The 23,504-nt window shown below is 48.6% G+C and overlaps 2 protein-coding genes across 5 annotated transcripts in view; one reads left to right on the forward strand and one right to left on the reverse strand.

The window, feature by feature from the left end:
- The window catches only part of NME9 (NME/NM23 family member 9), a gene marked incomplete at its 5' end in the record, with an annotated part of 28,955 nt that extends 16,868 nt beyond the window's left edge, over positions 1-12,087 (forward strand). Inside the window, 6 exon segments of the mRNA XM_082840481.1 lie at positions 1,894-1,973; positions 2,289-2,351; positions 2,355-2,381; positions 3,297-3,451; positions 4,866-5,015; positions 11,085-12,087. Coding sequence (XP_082696607.1) covers positions 1,894-1,973; positions 2,289-2,351; positions 2,355-2,381; positions 3,297-3,451; positions 4,866-5,015; positions 11,085-11,148 — 539 coding nt within the window. The 3' untranslated portion in view covers positions 11,149-12,087.
- A 33-nt stretch (positions 12,088-12,120) lies between these two features.
- The window catches only part of ARMC8 (armadillo repeat containing 8), a 103,629-nt gene continuing 92,245 nt past the window's right edge, over positions 12,121-23,504 (reverse strand). For all 4 annotated transcript variants that reach the window (XM_082840479.1, XM_082840480.1, XM_082840478.1 and 1 more), the window contains 4 exons: positions 22,597-22,692; positions 17,930-18,002; positions 16,435-16,528; positions 12,121-12,259 (listed from right to left, as the gene is read on the reverse strand). In XM_082840479.1, coding sequence (XP_082696605.1) covers positions 12,226-12,259; positions 16,435-16,528; positions 17,930-18,002; positions 22,597-22,692 — 297 coding nt within the window. In that variant the 3' untranslated portion in view covers positions 12,121-12,225. The remainder of the gene's footprint in view (positions 12,260-16,434; positions 16,529-17,929; positions 18,003-22,596; positions 22,693-23,504) is intronic.

A 23,504-nucleotide genomic window follows, 5' to 3' on the forward strand; every position in this document is an offset into this window, starting at 1 on the left:
TCCCCACAGCCCTGCACCCTCTTCCACTTATGCCCCAAGTATTAACTCATGGATTTTACACTCCTGAGCATTACTGTTCTTCCTGAACCTTTAATACGAGAAGAACACATTGACCTGACAGTGGGAAGAGAAGCCAGAGTTTAGAGAGGCTGTTGTTGGCAAGGTGCCTCCTGACGGTCCCTGAGACACCAGGGGAGACCAGGATGCAGCTCAAGAACCGAGCTGGAGAGAGAAGGAAGTTCTGATTACTCCCTGAAATAGAAAAGCTGCTTATTCACGTGTGGATGACGAGGACTTTCTGAGTTGGATCCTAACAAGGGAAGAGGCACAGTTTAGGAGAGCAAGAAACCAAGTGTGAAAAGGAAATCAGCGACTTGGCTTCTGCAGGAAACGTTTGTTGTCTCTTTCTGGGATGACCTCTTTTTTCCCTTCCCCATTATTTTCTCCCAAATCAGGTCTCTCCACCTAGAAAACTACCCAAAGCCTATCCTTGCCCTTAGCCTTCCTCTCCCCCGAGCCTAGCTTCCTGAACGTGGTCCACACTCCTTGGGCCACCCTCTCCTCCGCCCCTGCCCCCTTGCCGCTCCCCAAGGCTCCAGTGACCTTCTTGGTGTCAAATCCAGCGGGCAGTTTCCAGTCATAGCCTATGGCATCCTTCTGTGGGCTTGGCCGATGTCCCCAACGTCTTCCTACTCAAAGCCCTCTTCTCGTCTGGTGTCTGAGATGTCGAGACCTTTCTCGTTTTCCTTCTTGTTTTCTCTGGCCTCTCTGCCACCTCCCCTTCCTTGGGTTCTTTTCTTTTGCTCCCTTTTCAGGCTGGAGTTCTCAGGGCCCCAGCCCTGGTCTCTTCTCTTCTCACCCTATACCTCTAGGCGGTCTCATGAATCGGTCCATTTATAAGGGGATTTATTGTAAGAGTCCCTTAAAGTCCAAGTGTTCATATGATGTTAGAAATAGTGTTCACGGAATAATGAATCAATTGGCTTGCTTAAAATGATTCACACCTTGGCAGTCCACATTTTTTAGATTTTTCAAAGTAGGAGGCCCTCCTCAGGTGCAGATACTGTCATGCTACAACACAACTGATATAGAAGTTGAAAAGAGAAAATAGGCCGTGGGGGGATATAGAGTCTGTGGAGAGTGTAGGTAGCTCACCAAGGCCAAGTCCATACAAACGGGAGTCTGACAGGGATGAGTCTGTGCCCAGACACAGGGCTCCCCACGGCGTCTGCGGGCCTGAGCGGTGGACGGTGGCCACGCGGCACCTTCCTCATCCCCACCGCTGCTTGGACCTATGGACACGGCCCACCAGTAGACTGGCTGGTGATCTATGACTGGTGCCTGGGCTCCAAGCAATGAGCTGGCCAATTCTCAGGAGAGTGTGAACAGAGACAGAGGAGACTGAAGGCGCAGTTTGGTAGAATGTGCTGGCCCTGACCAGTCATGCCAACTCGGGGCCTGGGGCAGCCACTACTGACCACACGCCGGGAAAGGCAAAAAGGCACACCGAGAGGAGAACACGGTCGGCAGCACTTAGAGGTCAAGGATCACGACACGGTGACAGACAGGAAGGGACAAGAGCCGACTCTTTTGGTTGTTTCTGGTTTTTGTTCCTGAGTTGTCTTTGACCTCCTCCCCCATCTCCCGTCCTCTCCTCCCTCCCCACGCCCTCCCTCCCAGGTTCGTGTCCCTTGCGTGCGTCTCTGTCCCTTGCAGCCAGGCTAAGGTTGGGGTCTGGAGCCAGACCCCTGCATCCACTAGAGTCTAGGTCTGCACAAGCACAGCCAGGAGGCCAGGGGAGGGAAGCCGGGGGCTGTGTGCGGGGCTGCACGCCCCTGCGGAGGGGCCCCCGAGAGCCCAGCGCCTGACAGCACCATCGCCAGCCTGTTGCAGTGTCATCAGAGAAGGCCTGCACCTTGGCGTCATTAAACCAGATGCGGGTCCATGGGAAGACGGATGAGATTATCACGAAGGTGAGAGAGACAACGCTTACCTTACAGACTACCCTCATGTCTCCTCTGGTGGAAAAACAGGGGTGGGGCATTGTGTAGCAGGGTCCTCGGGGGGAAAGAAGGCTTCTAAGCAGTTTTAATTAAAATTCCATTTAAGTAACTTACAATTTGTAAGTCGAATTGGAGGACGAGGGTCTCCACTGCTTTTAATGTTGCCTTTTCCGTCATCTTTTACTCTCAACACATTGAAATGTGAATTTGGGCTTGCTTTACCCTTTTAGAATATATATATATATATATGTATGTATTATATATATATATATATGTATCCTACAGATCCAGGAAGCTGGGTTTGACATTTTAACAAATAAAGAGAGAGCCATGAGAGAAGCAGAAATGTGACTTTTCTACCAACACAGAGCTGGAGAGGTCAGCTTCTCTGCTTCCACTTATCCAAAACACTCTCATTTCTTTCTCTTTCTCCAACGTTGTGTTTATAGATTGCTATTAGTTTGGGAGAAAGTAGAGTATTATGAACAGCAAGAATATGAACAGCAAGTGAGCCGTGAACTTGGTCTCCGAATCATAATTACGGGCTGCATCAGGGAGACATTCTTTGGTAGCAAGGATGAGAGTCTGACTCCAACTTAAGGGATGAAATAAGGAATTTATCGGAGGGACACTCCATGACTCCCAGAACTGAAGAGAGTTGAAGGAGTTGCATAAGAAGGTGTGGGGAGAAGAAGAACCAAGGCAGGGGTAGGGCCCTTGGGAGCGAAACCTCATGGACAGTCACTTCGGGCTCTGCTGTTGGGGGACTCAGACCCAACCACTTTCCACCTGCTTCTGCTTGTGACTCACCCACTTGGGAGGGAGGGTATCGGTGAGCGAGCCTGGGCTCCACCTCTCAGGTGAGGGGGTGTGTATGTGGAGGGGTGGATAGGCATTGTGGTTGTCAGCTGGCCTAGGACCAAGTGAAATGGGGAAGGGTTTCTCCCCAAAGGAAGCCTGAGTACTGCTACTTGAAGAAGGGGGAAGGGTTGCACAGTCTCAACCGCATCCCCTGGTTATCCAGCACCCACATGATTTCCATATTTGTGGTCTTCTAAATGCTCCCACCTAACTTATTATCTCATGTTCAACCCCACGGGAGTCAACTCGAAGCCTCATCTTCCTGCCTTTAACTTATATCTGGGTGTGGTTAGGCCCCCCGCCTCCCCGGGGCCCTCCGCGGGCATGCAGGCCGGTGGCAAGGCCGTTCACTGACGCTCTCCCATCCTGTGTGTGGGCTCTGCAGGCCCTGGGGCCCCTGCCCCGGCTCACCGTCTTCCCTCCCTGTGCCAGGAGGCATTTAAGAAGCTGGTACATCACATGTGCCGTGGACCAAGCCACCTCCTCAACCTCACCAGGACTGAGGGCACCGAGGAAGTGGTCACCGCCTGGCAAACCCTCATGGGACCCTGTGACCCCGATGTGGCAAGGAGGGAGCAGCCTGACAGGTGATGTCACCAGCTGTGGTCCTCGCATCCACCTCAGAACCTGCATCCAAGGAAGCTGAGAGCCCTGCTCGAGGTTCAGCCCAGAACCGTGGGTAACACAGAAGGCTCTCCGATGGCCATGAAGCTCCCTCTCTGTCACACATTAGGGGAGTCCCTGACCTCCCTGTTATGTATTTGAGGAGACCCTGACATCCTCTCCCTCTGATCCAGTCCCCAGCTCTTCACTGGGTGACTCCTTGCTGCCTCTTTCCCTCTTCTGAAGGCTGCAGCTGGGTCCTCACTGTTCTTCTCTCTGTAGCCAAAGGGTCCCGTCATGGGGTCCCAGAGCCACCTGCAACTCTCACCCAGGAAATACAGATTCCAGGGCCCCACCCAGGTCTACCAAGTCAGAGACTCTGGGTGAGGCCTAGGAATGTGCAGTGTAGACTCACCTCCTCAACCCCCATCCCCTACTCCTACCCAAGGTGTCCTGAGGCCCGCTAGAGTCTGAGCACTCTGTTCTGCACACAGCACTAGGCTGCCTTGGTCTGCTCCCTTGGTCTGCACCACCAATGCCAAATCCACTGTGTCTTGCCTTTGAAGCTGAGAGAGGCCTCACCAACAGGAAAGAAATTAGCAAGAGACTAAGTAACTGCAGTTTTTACTGTGACATAACAGTTGTAGGGGGCCGGGAACATTCATATATGAGGCAGCCTGGGCTGATGAAAGACAGCCCAGGGTTCAGATCTTGAGTTTTCTGAGCCTCAGTTCTCTCATCTATAAAAGGGGGATATGAGCACCTGTCGGGGGAGGCTGTACAGTGTTGTGGTTCAGAGCACCGACCTTAGAATCTCTCTTCTTCCTCTTACTAACTGTGTGACCCTGGGTCATCCATGCTTTAATCCCTCTGCCTTAATTTCCTCATCTGGAAAATGGGAACTATAATAGGATAGGACCTGCCTCAGATGAAGAGAGACAGAAAGAGAAAGAGAGAGAGAGAAGTTAGAACATTGTTTGACATACGGGAAGTCCTAGCAATATTGTTATTATCTTAGGGGACCTTGGGGGATTAACTATGCCAACCTGTACCAAGCCCTCGGCAGGGTGCTAGCCTAGCCCCCGTAGTAACAGCAATCAACTAGCAGCTCCTGGGCTCCCACCATAACTCATGCATATTTAAACTGGGGATCATGAGAGTCTCCCTCACAGGGCTGCCGCACAAATGAAATGAGATCAGGTATGTTAAGCACTGGCAACGTGCCCAGAACACCGCGGCTACTATCATCCTTGCTGCTGTTCCTGGCGTTTCCAGCAGAGAAAGCCATGTCACAGAAATGCCAGCTGCTGATTGGTAGCTGGTGGCCATGTTGCCAGAGAGCAAAACATTTCTTTTCAAATGAGACAATCGTTTCTTGTACGTTTTGCATGCTCCCAGTCTCCGGGCTCAGTATGGCACAGAAATGCCCTTTAATGCAGTCCACGGAAGCCGGGACTCGGAAGATGCCCGCCGGGAACTGACACTGCTCTTCCCCAGTTTTAAGTTTTCAGACCAGGTTCCGGAAGCCCCTCTGGGTAAGTCATCCAGGCAGATCTGGTCTGTATTAAATCTGCAGCGGGGATGGGGGGCGGGTACTGACAGTAACTATGTGGTAACCAAGTCTTCCGTCTAATAAGGGCCTGCTGGGGAAACAGGGCCCATTACATAACTTTAGCGGCAGTCCTGCTCTATTGTGTTTTCAGAGTAACAGTTTTGCTTTTTCATTACATTTTTGGCTGCATTTTTACTTTGAAGTCAAACTCTCGTTACAAAGTTACTTTGCATTCTCCTGTGGAAACCACCTGGAAAATGTAACTTTCTGGAAGCCCACTTCCATGGCAGAGGCCAGATGTTATTCCCTCACTTTCTCTGTGCTCCACGTGCCCCATCAAGCCCTTGGTGGGGTCACCGAGAAGCAGAGAGTTTCACAGAAGGGCCCTCTGCCCATCGCTGCAATGGCTCTCATATCCCTCAGAGCCCACATTTTGGGAAAAGCATGCTGGGTCATCCCCACCTCCACATCTGGGTGAGAAACCCACGGGGCTCAGAGTGCACGTGACTCACCCCACTCCACGAGTGGAAGAACCAGACACGGCCCGTGCTGCTCCTGTCACCGTGTTGCACGTCTCTGGGTTGAGCCTGAAGTGAGGTGGAAGGGGCCAGGGGGTGAACATCCTGGGAAAAGCAAAGGATGTGAGGGGAGGCATTCTTGGGAGAAGTCTGCCTGCAGATCTGAAACGGTAATAACCCCCGTGTGCCTAAATGTTTGGGTTTTAACCAGCCGGTTTACCTAAATGTTTGAAATGTTCGTCATGGTCTCGTCAAGATTTGAATCCAATCAAGCAAGAATAGGTGGTTTGAGGGCGAGGAAAGGAAGGGCGGGAGCTGACCCCTGCTGGCCCTCCTTTAATCCTGGTGCTGCCTGCTGCCAACTGAGGGACAAGCTGGGAGTGTGATGGAGTTTAGGGAGCTGAGAAGTCCCGGGAAGTGTGGCTCTATGTGGACCAGAGACCCAAGTCTGAACATCCAAGTGCGGGCGATGGTTCTCCAAAGCCATCCTCTGTGGGAAGAACTCTCACTCTGGTGTGTTACTGCGAAGACCAGCTTTCCTTTGGGGGCCTGCCCTCAGGGAGAGCCCACGACGTGTTTCCTTATGTGTCCAGGGTCATGTGACATCGTCATCCTTTTGGGAGGGTGACTGGAAACAAGTAGGTATGACTATGGGAAAGGAGAGCAAACTGGCTGGGCACCACTCATCGGGGGCCATCGGGGAGAGTGTTGGGAGACGCGAGCCTGATTTTTTGGCCTCAGGTGATAATGAACAAAGGGAACAATTCCAGAAGGGTCTGAGCCTAGACCACACGTGGGAGTAAGTGCAGCCTCGTTGGGGTGTGGTGTTCTGCCCCTTTGTCTGACATGTATGTTGTGCCTTCTCGGTTGTCAGGGGCAGAGTGTGCTTTCCACGTACCCAGCACTTCTTCTGGGCCCTGGAGACAGGATCCTGGGTTTGAATCCTGGCTCCACTATCTATTAGCTGAATAGCCTCGGGAAAGTTACTTCCCTTTTTGGACTTCAGTTTCCTCATTTGTGAAATGGAGATAATGAGAGGCCCATTATAGCCCCATAATAATCATCTTCCTCAGAGGGCTCTTGTGAAGGTATAAGGAGACAAAGCACGGTGAAGCTCTTAGCCTGGGGCCTGACACACATCAAGTGCTCAACCAATGTCACTTGCTCTAATTTTTTCCGAGTCCCTAACACACATATTAGGACCTCTCTCTGCTGCTCCGTCCACCCTGACCCCTAACTTCACCGTCTGTGATGTACTTAGATTTCCCCTTTCCGCTGTTCCTTAGCGGACAGTTTGCGGACAGGGCTGCTGTAAGAAGTCCTACAGCATGCCTGTTGTCCCACAGGCCTCGAGGCCGAAGGAGAGGGCGCCGGTGAGGCGCTGTACTCCCCCGAGGACGTGGACAAGGCGGCCTGCGACCAGGCTGAGGCCGTGAGATGAAGCGCCAGTGCACTCATATCTGCTGCACGTAAGGAAACCTCCAGAACTGAAACTTCCTCTTTTGAGCACCAATACTTTTTTGGTTTAGTTATCGTTCATGAATAAAAATAACAGTATCCACTTTCCTGCCTTATTAAACAGTACGAATATGGAACATGTACTTTTTTTTGGCCATCTCTGGGATTTTAGAAAATAAATGGACATCAGTCCTTGAACTCTGCCGTGATACAGTGTCATCTCAGGGGATACTGAGTTACAGAGGACAGTGTTTCCCAGTAATAAATCTACGTTATGGATGAAACAATTTTAGAGCTTAACTTGGTAACGACGGACTTGAAAATAGTCCAACAAGATTGAATGTGACACTTCAGGGCTTACTGACATGGGGGCAGATATAAATCAGCTTTAAATGTTCATGCTGCCCACCCAGGCCACAAGGGTAGTCCTGGAATATGCCAGATTCTTCTCCACGAATCAGGGCATGTTCAGAAAGCAATGCTTGGGGGTTACATTTGGAACCAGGGTTCATCTCATTTTCTTGATGCCCCCTTCCCCCATTTCTTTGGTTTCTGATTTTGGCTAAAGCCTGATTTTAAAACCTGAGCACTCCTAGTTGTGGCGCCCCCTTTCACTACTGCCTGGTTTAGCTGTCCCTCCATGGGACACAGGAGGTTTTCAGGAACTAGCTTTACCCCTGTGAATAGTAACATGCCAGCTACTTTCTCACCGGTTTGCTCTTTGGTTTATCTGTAAATTCACTGAGCCCAGGCACACTCTTTCCTCTCTGACCGAGGAAAAGGCTGTGTTCTTCTACACCACGAGGCAAATGGCAGAGATTTCCTTCTCATCTGCTGGTTTTCTCCAGGGGGCTCCGTGCTTATGACTTGAAGCAGCTCTTTAAATGGGTAGTTAGCTCCCAGAAGACTGTCCTTTACGGATGCACTACTCTTTCCCCCAGCCTGTAGCATGAGGCCCTCCGTGCTGGCACCGGCGACAGGATGAGTCAGGCTGCAGAAGGCGGGGACACCGGGTGGCCTGTGACAGCGGGTGGGTGGCTGCGCTTCCCATGACCTTGTGTCACCTCTAGATGGAAACATGCCTGCCCACTGTGCTCAGCGCATCAGCACAGGCCTCTGTGAGAAACACCCAGTGGAGCCCTCCCTGACAGGATCCATCAGGAGAGTTGAATCTACTGTTCCAGGTCCCCAGGCACATAGCCCACCATGGGGCTGTGCTCTTCCCTTTGTGAGTGGCCTCGAGACGGGGACTCGGTTGGCCTGTGTTCACCTCAGAGCTGGCAACAGGGCCCGACGCCTGCTCTTCCACACCACAGGTGCTGTGTGGCTCTGAATGAGCTGCTTGGGGTACACCCAGCTGACAGCTATCTAGAGTCTCCCCGGAAGCTGGGAGGCCGAACTCCCATCACTGGAGAGATGAGAGGTAATAAATGGAGTGACCAAGGCCTCTGAAAGCAGGGGACAGAGAAGAGCAGGTGGGGGAACTGGCCCGTGTGTGCTGGTGTCTGTGATGACCTTTCAGCCTCCCCAGGAAGCGGCTGGGAGTGGCAGGGCTGGGACAGGGAAAGCAGGAGGGACGCTAGGTGATAGGGCCGGGGTGGGAGGTGTGATGACATGCTCCTTCCTTCTATTGCACGGTAGGGCGCTTCTTTTCTCAGAGTCCAGAAGGTTCCTGGCGGAAAGAATGGGGCTAGGGCAGAGGGGGAGGAAGAGAAGTGCTGTGTGGCTCTGAATGAACTGCTGGGGGTACACCCAGCTGGCAGCCATCTGGAGGAAGGCTGAAATATCTGCTCACTGTCTGAGGACGGAACTCCTTGGCAGAGACCCTGGGCCTGCAGGGTGGGTGCCATTTTAGGCGTTAAGGCTCCTCCTGGGTGTGAGCGCCTGACAGGGTGGAGGGCAGGCCTAGCCCCACGAAGTGAAGGACACGGCTTGACTAGCTCAGGCCCTCCACTCAGCCAGGGCTGCAGGGAGAGAGGGAGGAAGGTGGCTCGGTGGGTCCCAATGTGGCCTTGGCGGGGGCCCCCTCCGCTTTCCCTGAGGCCAGGTCATGGAACAAAACTTCCCTCATGCTGGAAACTGACACATACCTCCCTGCCCAGCAACCAGGGAAGGTCAGTGCAAAGGAGTAGGACTGGGAAAGCACCGGCCCCTATCCCAGGTGGCAAGGTGTCCGGAACCTCCCCGTCGGCTCTCCAGCAGGATCTGGGGTCAGTCCCCCCTTCCCAGGCCTCGCTTCCAAGTTTCCCCTGTGGCGGGGGAATCGCCTCACCATCTTCCCCCCACGCTCTAGGGCAGGCGCCCTTGGTTCTCTCTCCCGTTCTAGTGAGGCCAAAAGACAGGAGGTGCGTCCCTACACTTCAGAGATGGGGAAGAGAAGGCGGCGCCCAGTAAATGCAGGGCGTCTGTGCAGACGGTCATTTGACAAGCTCTGGGCCTGAGTCCAGTGGGTGGTGGCAGGGGAGGAGTGGCATAGGACGGAGTGGGGAGTCCTGGTGGCTGGAAGTGGCCGCCTGTAAAGACCAGGAAGAGGGGGCCGTAGACCGCTGCAGAGGCCCCTGGAAGCTGCAGTTACCTGAGGGCGCTGGCCCCCCCTCTGAAATGCAAAGTCACTTCCCAGCCTCTCATTCACCAAGAATCTCAGGTTCCGAAAGCCAGTACACATCATCTTCTAATGTTTCCTAATGTTCTAGGTATTTGGAAAACAGACTCCTTTTTAGAAGTTGCCATGCTTTTTTCTTGGCTTTTATTAGCATGTGTTAAAATCATATTATCCAAACACTACCAGAAGAACATGTATTGTTCTGCATAAAGTGCTTAAGGAAAAAAATGCAACTTATTAAATTGGACATTCTTTTCTAGTTCATAAATTTTGGGTTACAATCAGGGCACAAAAGGAGAAACAGAATGCAGTATTAGAGAGAGCGAGAAGCTTAGTTAAGAACTTGGGTGGAAACACAAGACCACGTCCCATTCCTCCCACTTCCTTGCTGACTGAACACTGCACCTGCATAAAGCAGCAAACAGCTTTGTTTTAATAAATACATTTTCCTTCATTCAACTCAGAAAAGTTAATCATAGTAAAGCACTTTTTCTTTGACCATCTGTTTATAGCCACAGGCAAGATTTATCCACAGAGTTTAAGTGTGAAAGTGTCATTTCATTGGGCTTTCCACTTTCCAATGCTATCTGGGTTCAAGATTGTCTCAGCAATTCATATTGGTTTATTTATATTTACCTGGTACTTAAAATACCAACTCTGTAGTGTTTAGTGTTACAAATGCCAACCAAGGATATTTTCCCAGTACTAGCAATGCCAATGAGTGGGCCTAAGTAAGGCTTTTCCCCCAATACACTCCATTTTCTTTAAACTGGCTTCTGCACATTAGCACTCTGATGGTTGCACAAAACCCAAGTTCCTGTTGTGACAGATTTTTAAATCGGTAATGTTCTGAAAAAATAACAACTTGGAAATCTCTGTGTTTGAATCTTGGGTGGTCGTGTTGAGAACAGAAAAAAACGGCATTAAATACACTTTAAAAACATTCATTTGCAATCAAACATATTTAACTCTTCCAGGGAAGGAGCAGGTTGGTGATGGGGTGCCCCGTCAGGAGCGGCTGGTGGGCTGGGGAACCCGTCGGGTGCACGCACTCAGGGCAAGCTTCTGGGCCGCAGACCTCGCTTCCTGGCCGCGATGCCTTTGAACTTCGCAGAGCAAAGGGAAAAGCGAGGCTGGTTGTACCTTTAAACAGTCAAGAGCAACCTCCTTGAGTTCACCTTGAAGCGGACCCAGAAGTTGGAGCGTGTGCCAAGCTGAGGGCTGCCGAAGGGCTAAGCAGTAGTGGCTGGAAAAGGCGGTCAACTGCGGTCCTCCTGGGGAGACCCCCTTCCCTTCTCTCAAACGTCAGTGCTTTGGGCTTCATGCAGGAAAAAATCTTAGCCGCGTCGCTTACTAAAATTTCCATCTCATTTTACAAAAGCACACACTGAATAGCAGTCCTGAGTGACAAGTATATAGAATTTGCTGAATATAGCCAAGAGAAAAACAGCTTTCTAAACTATCCTGTTCTTTGCTTCTTCCTACAGATGCGTCTGTAGGACGTTCTTTAGTTTCACAGTGATATATGCTGTTTCAGGAAGCACAAGGTGATCGGACTTTGTTTCCACGAAGTGATGACCTACTTTAGTTGGAGCTTAAGGTTCCATGACTGGTTCTAAATCCTGCCATATATTGCTATACCAGTGACAGGATTTAGGGCAGCTGGGAGGCTCCCGGTGCTCAGTTCCTGCCAAGCATAGCCCACCAGTCATGGCTGGGCTTTCACTATCAGTAGTTATACTTCCCTTTGATGTTTCAAAAAACCTATGGTGTATTTGTCGCCTCACTCCACTCCACCCTGTCCATCTGACTTGGAAGCCTGAGAGCTTACTGAATTAGGCTGAAAAGAGGCTCTGTACCTGCTGATATTGACGGCAGTATAAGATGCTAGCTTACTATTTTGCACAGCACCATATATCGTGCCTGTTATTCAGGCCAACTATAGCCAACCTTTTCGTTTTGTTTTTTTCTTTTTTTGTTTTTTATAAAGAAAATCTATGTAAGTTGAGGTTCAGAAATGCATATATTTTTTACTTACAAATATTCATCTGACCAAAATCCAACATAACCTTTATGGAACACTTAACAATCGTTTTGTTTTTAAAATAACATTTCATTCAAACTGTATATAATTCAGTAAAGATTTTTATACAGCAAGCAATGCTTAAACCCTGGAAAATCTGTAGAAAAGAGATTTTCACACAAAATAAGAAAAGAAAACTTTGAGGTATCCCTCACACACACACGTCCATTCATCCTGACCCACGTGCACGCACGCGCACACGCACGCACACACACACACGCACGCACAGCCATTCTCACTCACAAAGTGGCTGCAGCATAGGCAAAAAATTGTAGGTCCAAAGGAAAATAATTGATTGTTCTAATAAAGAGTCCAGGTAGCTCAGAAAGAAACAAAACAAAACACAACAGTCCTCTGAGGAAATTACTACCTCAAAAAAATGTTCTCAAGGTGAATTTGAGATCTAAGCCTACCAAATTGCTTTTGCAAAACAGCTCCCTGCAGTCCAAGGTGACTTGTGCAAATAGAAGGAATCAAATGAGGCTAGTTCCTGTACTTCCTTTAACAAGGATGTGGGATGCTCGCAGGCGCCCAGGGCGTTCCCATCACGCCAGGTACTGCTGCAGTGCCATCTTTGCCCTGCAATCACAAAGCTCCTGTTAGCCGTCATCTCAGAAGTGTAATTAAGGTAAAAAGCCCATGGTTCAAACATGGTAGCCGGGAAAGTCTAAAAAGGTAGGGCCCCCAAGGGAATCGGGTACCTACTTACGGTAGGTAAGTGGGACACCTACCGTAAAGGGCAGAGATCTGTGGTCAGCACACACGTCAAACCCATGCTGGCTACATCCTCTTCCTGTGGTCCTGCTCTTGTTCTTATAGCTGCTGCAACCCAGTGACATTCTATAATCTTCCTTTGTCAATGGCATATAGTTGTGATGGATCTGGGATTCTTGACTTTCTCCTATTGCCATGAAGGTTTTATCTAGTGCTGCAGGACACTGGGGAGGACACTTAGGGTTCTGGGAAGCTAAGAGGAACACTGACCCAGGAAGAGGTGGGTAGGGGCTGATTAGAAGGTGCGTGGGAGGGGCAAAGAGCCCCTGGGATGAGGCTGTCTGGTGGTTCAAATGCCTCAGAACCGAGGAAGGGAGGTTACAATTTTATCCCATTCTTCTCATTATGCCTGATAACACTGACTGATGTGGGATGTGGGTTGTTACAGTGATTAGGGAAAAAGTTAGCTAGCTGGAGAGGAAAAGGTGCAATGTGGGCAATGCCTTAACCTATCCTGATCCTTATTAAAGTGCCTTCCTTTGAGCTGGGACTCAGAAGGCCTCCTTTACTCTCCCATCATGATTTGGTAAAGGCTGCAATTGTGGAAGTTAGGAAGTCAGATTTTGGCAATGATATCCCCTTCTAAGTTATGGAAAGAAAACGTTAAATTTTTCTGTTACTATTAGCTGATGAAAGTATACCAAAGCAGATTGGGCAGCGATAAGCTGGACTCAAGCGCAGTTTCTTTGCTGCAGTAATGGATACAATCCACAGTTTTAAAAGAGGTGTGCTAAGGGATATTCTTGCAATTATTTAAGACTCTGTAAAGATGACAGTTGCAAATAGTCCAGTTCATCAGAACAGAGAGCTCCATACAGACCACTCCAAGTTATGAGCAAGTTGGGTTCTACAAGGTCGTTGTGTTAGGAAATAAGTTTATGAATAATGCCACAGGCTACCTCTTATTGACCATAACTTCACAAACCTGAGGCCCTCTGAGGCTGGGGTGGAGAGGCCTAGTTAGCAATAGCTCCTCATCTGTAAGTGTCTGAAAGTCAAAGGATCACAAAGCCTTAAAGACAAAGAACCTGAAAGATGTTGGCTTTAGGTAACAGACTTTTACTATGATGGGAAAGCCCACATGAGGGTCTTGATCGAAATTCTGTATTACTCTTTAAAATCGTCAATTCAGACTCCTTCTGGATCTTTCTAAGGGTTTGGCTATATCTGATTATATCGGACCTCAGAGACTGTGCCCTCATTATCTTTCTGCTATCTATTAATATCTAAGGAGTCTTTCAGATGGATGGTTTTGTAGGCAAGGTCACCTTTCCTTAAATGGACTGAGGTAGAGTAGCTCAGACCCTGACCCTTTTAATGGGGTTTAAGAACTGCTGACAACGTATGTGCCACAGAAATTGGGGAAACAGTACCAGATTGGTCTAAGAAATGCAGGCCAGGGCTTAAAACTATCCCACTTCATGCTGGTGAGGCCTCTTTCCAGGTCATCCCAGAGATGATTTTAAGCAGAACTATTTTAATTTCTGAACAAACACAAGAAAAGAAACCCAGGGAATAGTCTGGCTCTCGGCCAGAAGAGACGGGCTGACAGAGCCTGTCATTTAAGCCAGCAGCTGTTACTACTGCTGTGGAGGTAGACATGAAGGTTCCCGTCCTCAAGGTACAGCTCAAATCCCACCTTGAGCATGTGGCCGGCCCTGACTTGCCTTTGATGGAACACTCATCTGAGCAGCAGGGTGGGGGCTGCAGCTATTCGGGGATTTGTCCTTAACACACTGGATGGCAAGCTTCAGGGAGGAAGGGGGCCCAGCTCTTTGTGCTCCATCTGGCCCAGCCATTCACTTGAGGAACAATTAAACAAGTGCCTCTTCCCTTCTGTGGAGCAGATAAGCAAGCTGATAGCCACAACACCATGTGTTGTGTCCTACGGGAGCACAGAGGGGTCCTTAGCAAGGCCTGGGAGCCAGGGTGCAGAAGGATCCAGCAAGATTTTTCCACGGAGGTGACAACCTGATTTGAGTTTTGAAGGACGGATGGCCATTGTGCAGGCGTTCTCCGCCCTTGCTTTCAGGACACCTGTGCACCTGGGTCTCTGCCTGCCTCACCGGTTGTTCTTCCTGCTGCTTTGCTGGACCTTCTTCATCTTCCCCTAAAGGTGGCAGTGGGGTGTCCCAGAGTATGGTCCTTAACCCTCCTGTCTTCTCTCCTCTCGTTTATTCTCCCTAAGTGACTTCAGCCAGCTCCAGGGCTTTATATACCACCCCAACTCATATCTTCAGCCCCACTCTCCCGAGTCCCTTGGATATCTAATAGCATCCAAAAGTTGGCACACCAAACAAGAACCCTTGATTCTCCCTACCCTCACCCACTTCTCTTCTATTCTTCACCATCTTGGCAAATGACCATCTTGGCAAATCCTCTATTCAGTTGCTCATGCTAAAACTCTAGGCAATTCCCTTTCCTCTCTTTCTTTAACATCCTACATCAAATCCATGAGCAAACCTGTTGGCTCTACCTTTAGATTAAATCCTGAATCCAATCACTTCTCAATACTCCCAGCACTACTACCCTCATCCCTTATCTAACACGACTGTAACGGCCTTTAGCTGGTCTCCCTGCTTCCATTCCTGCCCTACTACAGACCACTCTCTACACAGCCATCAGAGCCATCTTTTAAAAATTTGAATCAGATACTGTCTCTTCCGCTCAAAACTCTCTAATGACTGACTTCCTATTAAAATCCGGATAAAATCCAAAGTCCTTGCCACAGTCTACCAGGCTCTTCAGTTGCTCCCACTGCCTCCCTGTGTCCAATTCTTACCACTCTCCCCCTCGCTCATTTTTCCCCAGCCCCACTGGTCTTCCTGCTGTTTCTTGAACATTCAAGCATTCCTGCCTCAGGGCCTTGAACCCACTGTCCCCTGTCTGGAATACTATTCTAAGCATCTGCCTGGAAGACTCTCTCATTTCACCCAGGTCTTTGATCAAATGTCACATCCTCGGAAAGGCTGGGACTAATCTATACCACAAGAAGCTTTCTTACTTTCCATTCCCTCACCCTTGCTTATACCTTCGTAGTACCTCTCATTATCTGCTATCATATTACATAATCATTTGCTTATTATCTGTCTTCTGTACTAGAATGTAAGTTACATGAGGGCAAGGTTGTCATCAATTTTATTCACCCTTATATCGCCGATGCCTGAAACGGTGCCTGGTAAGGTTGGTATTAAAATATATACACATATTTGTTGAATGAATGGGGATTCAGAGGCGAGGGGACTGGGATGGCAAATCAGATGGAACAGAAGGTGTAAATGCCTGAAGGGGTGATACTGTAAGAGGGCAGGTGTGGCTGGAGCACAGGGTGGGCACAGGGGAGGGGGCAGCACAAGGAAGGCAGAGCCAGACCATGGAGCACTCTGAGCCCTGCTCGCGAGCGTGGAGAATGAAAGTGAGCTGGAAAACGAAGGCTGTGTTATAAGAAGGGTCCACAGCCAGGAAAAACAATCTCGGTTATCCTGAGCTTAGAGGGGTCTCTGACTGTGACTCTCGCCTCCCCCAGAAAAGGTGAGCTCTCTGAGGACAGGGACTCCTTAGTGGTCACTGCTGCATCCCCAGCAGCCAGGCCAGGCTGGCACAAGGCAGGCGCTCAGTGAGGTTTTGAGCTAATGAATGTTTTTATAATTGGCCTTCATTTCTGCTCTCCAAAAGGCCACACGCATTTCTATTCTAATGATCGAGGGACTGAAAGGGAATAACCTCTGGATCCTCTCCAGAGTCCCACTAAGGTGGCCTGGGCTCATGTCAATTCAGAGTAAGATGAGAATCTTTAATAATCTGCTAATTATTAGTTTATCTCTTACTCAAATGTCACACAGTTGACTCACAGATGAAAAAGGGAATCCAAGAATCTAAAAGATTTTGAGTTTGGCTATGTGACTTACTAAGCAATTCAAACCCTGTCATAAAAGAATGCAACATACCCCAAAGCAAGGCCCTTTTACTTTGATACTCACTTGTCACAAAGATTTGAATCTGGTGACTGACTCAGTTTGTGCAGAATATCTACGATGCCCATGTCTCGTAATTTATCCTGGCGTTCTTGTGAGCCTGAGAGATGAAAGCTAGCAGGTTACTGGGAACATGGCCCAGGCAATTGCTCTCTCCTTAATGTACAGCCAACAATCGGGAGCCTTACCAGTGTCCTTTGCCCTCTCCCCTTCCGCCCCCTCGCCCTCCACTCTCCCCAGTGCAGCCAGATCCCCTCATGCTTGGATTCTCCAACAGTGCTCTAACTGGTCTCCCTGCCTCTTGACCCTCCTTCCCGCAGTCCATCTGGGTTCTGCTGCTGGATTAATTTCTCCATGGACCACAGGGTCAAAGTCAGCTTCTTCAGCCTGGCACGAGGCCCTGCCACCAGGCCCCATCTTCATCACTTCTTTCTGGACATACTTAGCCAGGCTCTTCCTACCCCAAACCAGTCCTGTTTTCCCCTTCCATTCTCTTCCACCCTCCTCGGACCTCCCAGCACTTCCGGCTGCCTCTTAGCACGTGGCAGTTCCAACTCCACACTGCTGTGTTCTATCTTCCAACTAGACTAGGACCTCCTTGAGGGCAGCTTGTTTCCCTGGTACCCGGCTGTTACTTGGTCTCTCGGCCTGCACGCTGAATGCAGTTTTTCCTCCTTCCACTTTGTTCTGGACACAGTGCTAAGGAGGATAATTCTCCTGGATTCTTTCCTCCACCCCTGAAGAGCCCACAGTGACTCACTCATGCATTCACCTTCTTGAGACCCAGTGAACCAGAATCTCTAGGGGTAGAGCCCAGACATCTGCATTTTACAAAGTTCCTCAGGTGATTCTCACGCAGCCAACCCAGCACTGAGACCCACTGCTCTCCCGCACGTGTTCACTACCTTAGCTGTACATTGGAATCACCTGGGGAATTAAAAAAACCACTTACGTCTGGAGACCACCCCAGAGATTCTGATTTAACTGGCTGGTGCAAAAGTCCCTGGGTGATTCTAATGCACAGTCAAGGTGGAGAGCTATAGGGGCCTCCTCGCAGACTGGCTGCCCCACCAGGCACAGTGTGTCTCTCCCTTCTCACCAACGCACCCTCTTCTCCATTAAGCTTATCTGCCTGTCGTCCTTCTATGTGCGGCCCCTGCTCACAGTGAAAGGCCGACCCTCCTGCCCACCCTCACCTCTCATCTTCAAGCGCATCTCACCATCCTCCTCCTCAGCCCTCTCAAGGACAAGGACTGTCACTCACTTCCCTACGGTCTCCTCCACCCTCACGTTCAGTAATCTGGAACAGTGCTGACTCCACGGTGGGGCTCAGTGTTAACTAGACCCATGGATTCTCATTCATACCAAGGTGACACGGTTGGGGGCTTGGGGGCCAGTGAGTGGTGCCTCTACCCAGGATTTCAGGGGCACCTGATGCCTTTCCTGTGCAAGAGCTTCCTTCCCATAATTTTCTTCAGAACAAATCTCACCAATCTCTTACCTTCCTCTTCATTCCATATGAGGTTTGATATACAAAACATAGCAGCAAGCTGCAATTTGACATGTGAATGACCCTATTTGATGCAGAAAAGGAAACAAAAATAGAGGTAATCTCATTTGAGGTAATTTTTGGTAACGTACCACAGGCAATTCCAATAGCCTAAAAGTTTGAAGCAGGGACCTCAAACCCAAATGTCTTGAGGGGCCACAAAATTAGTACTAATGGGTGAACAGGCCGGGCTAAAGACAAGAGAATGGTAGGAAATCCGGCACACTGGGGAGTGAAGCCTTGCCAAAAGACATTCACACTCAAATTTCAGAAACCCTCTGGCTGGCCACACAAAACACCTCTAGGGCCACAGGTGCAGTCTGCAATTTATCACTCAACCCATACACACAGGAACACTGGCATATGACAAGTCTGTGCTTTCGACTATGCTTTCTCTACGGGAGGAAACATGCAGGGCCAATAAACGGAATGGATGTGCACTTAGTATTCATCTCTTTGGCTACTGAGTATCTGACTCAAAGTACTCTTATTTCTATAGGCACATCACAAAAACTTGACTAAGTCTCTACTATTCTTAAGGAGCCTCCTATCTTCCTGAAACACACTTCTGGTTTATTTCTCTTTATGTACTGAAAGTACAACCATTTTTGCTTAAGTTATTATTTGTCCATATACAGTGCTTTCTCCTAAATGAAAGAGGACCCAGTGGTAAAACAATCTTTCCAGATGATTTTTTTTAACGGAGGTATAGCTGATTTACAATGCGGTGCCAATCTCTGCTGTACAGCAAAGTGACTCAGTTATACATGTATATATATTCTTTTTTTATATTCTTTTCCACTATGGTTTGTCCCAGGAGACTGGATATCGTTCCCTGTGCTATACAGTAGGACCTTGTTGTTTATCCATTCTAAATGTAATAGTTTGCATCGACCAACCCCAAACTCCCAGTCCATCCCCCCCCTTGGCAACCACAAGTCCGATCTCTGTGTTACAGATGATTTTTTAATTGGTCAATTAAAAAAAGAAAGTCCCCACTACACTTAAATAACTTATGCATATCTGTGAAATACCATGACACGATATATGTTCAACAGTCTCTTGAAGGCTGAGACAGACGCGTCTTGCCAGGTAGAACTATATCTGAACTAAGCAGAGACAAAGAAAAGCACATGCCTTCCTTCATTAGAATTCTATGGTTGGTGATTCTTTTTCCCTCCTACCTGCCAAGACTTTTAGAGAGCTGTCCAGTTGGGGCTCCACTAAGACAAAACAGAATAAAATGTGTCATCTGCTCCCAGCATCAGGCCAGCAATGAGTATTTGTTGAATAAATGAACTTATTTATAATACAACAGTAAGTATTTACTACATATAAGTTCATCCATCCTTCAATAAACATTTTTTGAGGAAACAAATTGCTGTGATAGGGAAAACTGGAGGGTGGAGGGGTGGGAACCTAATTTTAAGTGAAATGGACAGAAAAGATCTCTTTGAAGGAGGCAATATTTATACAGAGGAAGAATAAAAAATAGGAAGAACAAAGGTGCTCTTTGAACAGGTGTACAAAGAGCAAGAGGTACCAAGAAGAGGGAAAAGTCTGCGAAAAGGTTTGAGGTAAGAAGAAACTGTAGAGCTTATGCATATTGAGAAGGAAAAGTAGAGTAACATTAGTTCAGAGATGTAGGCATGGCTAAACTGTAGGCCCTTGCGGGCCAGAGTAAGGACTGATTTCATTCTGAGTTGACAGGAAGCCCTGAAGGATTTAAGCAGTGGAGGGACAACACCTGATTTACATTTTTAGAAGGTTACCCAGGCTGAAGGGACTGGAGTGACAGTGCTGAGGTGTCTGGGAGGCTGTTATGGTCAGTCAGGTATGAGAGGCTATGGCTTGAACTAGGGTGAGAGCAGCGGCGACAGAAAGAAGTCAACAGCATCCAGAACGGCTAGGGGCTGGGCTAACAGGACCTACTGATAAACTGGATTACGAGACGAAGGAGCTGGAGAAATAAAGACTGACTCCTTGGTGTGAGTAATGGGTAGATGGCAGAGCCACTCTACTCAGATGGAAAAGGCCAGGAGGGGAGAAATTTAGGTTTAGGGGAGATACTTAAGAATCGATTTTTAAACACCAACCTCAAGAAGCTTCAGACAGCCACAGAGAGATGCTGAGTAAGCAGGAAGATATACAAGTCCAGAGTTCAGAAGAGAGGTCTAGGCTGGAGAATACCCTCCGTGTGACCCTCAGACCTTGCTCCCCTACCCCCTCCTGCCCACTAAGAAAAGAACCAGCATTTGTAAAGCTGTAGACACCATCAGGGAAGCTTGTTGTCATGGCTTTTGAAGGCCAGTAACCATTATTGTGGTTGTGTTTTGTACTGCTTGATACCATGACAGTGTAAGTAAGATAATGCCTAATCTATTTATCAAAACTGACTACTGAACTGGAGCCCAGAAACCAAACAAAGAATAGGGATGACAGCAAGAGCCATGGGAGTGGATGAGATTCCCTAAACCAGTGGTTCTCAGCTCTGGCTATACCTAAGAACCACCTGGGGAACTGTAAAAAAAAAAAAACACTGATGCCCAGGCTACACCCCAGAACCATTAAATCAGAATCTCAGGAGGAAAGGGGCAAGGCAACAGTCTTTGAAAGATTCCTCCACCATGCAACAAAGGGTATGAACCATCAACCTCAATAGTACATGTGCGAGAGCAAAGATAAAGGTCCAGGGCTAAGCAGGGAGGCATAATGGAATGGAGGCCAAGAGAAAAGAATGTTTCCAGGAGGAGGAAACAGCTGTGCTGAAATTCACTATAAGTGAGGAAAGTTGAGGAGAGAAAACCATCCTTTGGACTTGGCATAATAGGATGGTGACCTTAACCAGAACAGTTTCAGTTGAGCAATGGGGTTGGAGGCCAGATGAAGTGGGCTAAAGAGTGAATTTAGTGGTGAGGAAGGAGACAGCACACGCAGAAGACGCTCTTAAGTCTGGCTCTGAACAGCAGCAGAGAGACAGGTGTACCTCAATGGGTATGGGAAGTCCAGAGAAGCTTTCAGAACATTACAGAGATACTATGTGGATCTGGTATTGGAAAGATAAGGGAGTTCCCAGTTGAAGCAGTATGGTTTTCATTCAACAAATACTTACTAAGCATATACTAAAGGCCAGGCACTGTACAGGGTCATGGATATACAATTGTGCACAGAACTGATACAGTCCTTACCCTCAGGGAGCTTACAGTCGGTAGGCACACAAACAAACAACTATATGTTGCGATAATTGAGCTAAGTGCTCTGAAGGGAGTACTTCACTCAATTATGCCGTAACAAAGAATAACCCACGCAGATGAGAGCCCACAAGGAAGTGTTAGCAGAGCTAAGATCTGAGAGGCGAGAAGGCATCCCACGGGGAGAACAGTATTCCAGGCAGAGGAGCCAGCATGTGTGAAGGTTCTGAGGCAGAAAAGAACATGCATGGCCTCTTCCAGGAGTCGAAAGAGGTCAGTGTAGTGAACAAAGGGAAGAGGGGAATGAGAGAAGTTGGGGGATACAGATGAGTCAGGTCATATAGGACTGCACAGGCCATCAGAAGGGGGGATGGGAGCTTCCCTGGTGGCGTAGTGGTTGAGAGTCCACCTGCCGATGCAGGGGACACGGGTTCGTGCCCCGGTCCGGGAAGATCCCACATGCCACGGAGCGGCTGGGCCCGTGAGCCATGGCCGCTGAGCCTGCGCGTCCGGAGCCTGTGCTCCGCAACGGGAGAGACCACAACAGTGAGAGGCCCGAGTACCACAAAAAAAAAAAAAAAAAAAAAAGTGGGGGGATGGATTTTATTCAAGGTGTAATAGGGAACTGCTGAAGGATTTTGGCTTCTATTCTCTTAGTAAAACAAAAGGTGAGGTCACCACTAAGAGTGATGAGGGAGATAAGAGGTGAGGTTTAAAGAATGAGGAGAAAGTAAGAACCTATTCTTCTGGAGAATGGAGGTGCTAGCTTGCTGGAGAATCACAGGAGGGTACCAGGCAGTGCTGAGTGCCCATGTGGGTTTTGTAAGTGTGAATTTAACATGAAACCAGTCAGCCTGGTTCTGTGCCTTTCTCTGCAGTTGTTAACTCCGACAAGGAGGCAAAGAGAAGACACGTTCATCCACGATTAGGGTTTTGCTAGGAGACGCTGACAGAATGAAAAGAGGATGGATGTTTGATTTCCAGATTTTGGCAATGGGCAGATTCTGGTGATGACAAGATCCCGGGTATGGCCGTGGCAGTAGGTGGCTGAGGTGTTTGCAAGTACGTAGCAGATTGTGACTGAAAGCAGATAATCAAAGAACAAGAGCCAGAGATACCATAGGCTAGAGGGTTCATCTGTATAGGACTGAAGCTTTGAGAGGGAAGTTTTGGGGGCACTGAGAGAAGGCCAAGCCCAAGCTCTCACTGTGTAAGAGGAAGGCAATCAGACGATAGGGTGGGGAATGGCACAAGCTTCAAGAGCCTGGTGTCGTTTTTCCCTTCAGGATGGAAGAGTTTCTGGAATCGGTTACGGAGGAGTCTATTCTTTGTTTAATCTCTGCACAATTCGTTTTGAGCTAACAGTGCTACAGTGCTTGCCTTCTCACGTGCAGCTAGTGTGGAGCCATGAAGGGGACAAAGGCCTACCATGTAATACTTGATTTTCTGCAGGATGTCATCATTGGTCATAATAAGTTCTTTTGCCGTTGTCCCATCTGCTATGTTGGCTAGGATGCACAGTGTCTGGAAAAGAACAAAGGGCCAGCGATCAGGAAAGCTCTGAAGTCCTCAGACTCAAGCTCTCTCAAGAACTTAGGCAATTTCCCATCTGAAGTACATGGATTCTCACAGGTTCCACTCTGAATGCCCTGATTTCTTATCTCATAACGTCATTGCCAACAAAAGTAACCACATCTAAGGAAAGTCTGCCTTAGCTAAAAGAGAGCCCAAATGTTTCAGTGGCTTCTTTCTGGGCATAAACCATCACTGCTAGGCAAAGGCAGCCATAGTTCATGCTAGCACATAAATCATAGGGAAAATGTAATTTATTCATATTTTCTTGAAAATTTCATTTTTAAGAGAAGCTCTTGCTACTAACCCACAAGGTTTCTTCAAAGAGGTAGTCTCTTTGGTAGAAACTTCAAAGGTGTTATAACTCCCCCCTACCTCCCCTTCCAAATACCACTTGCTTCCAAGCTCATGACCTTCTGGATCCCCGTCCACTAGCCACATGCAATGAGGACCTCTTGACTTTTTTGAACCCTACCGGAGGAACAGAAAGGGAAGCAAAATGTGTGAAGAAGCTTAGTCCAGGCTGGCCTAATGTGGAGGATAGAGGGAGCCTGTGCCAGCTGGCAGGACAGTCTCATTATGAGGACAATCAGCACGCTGGTACTGGAGGAAAAGACTGTTCTCGTTGGCTGTTACATTCTCACAGCCAGACCAGCAAGAGGCAAGGATTAAGGTAAAAGTGAATGGATGGTGACAGGGACACTGAGCCAGTGACAGCCCTAGCAGTTCAACAAACGTTGGCCGAGCACCTATAATGTGCATGC

The sequence above is a fragment of the Leucopleurus acutus genome (genome assembly GCF_964270905.1).
Source record: "Leucopleurus acutus genome assembly, chromosome: 5".
NCBI lineage: Eukaryota > Metazoa > Chordata > Mammalia > Artiodactyla > Delphinidae > Leucopleurus > Leucopleurus acutus.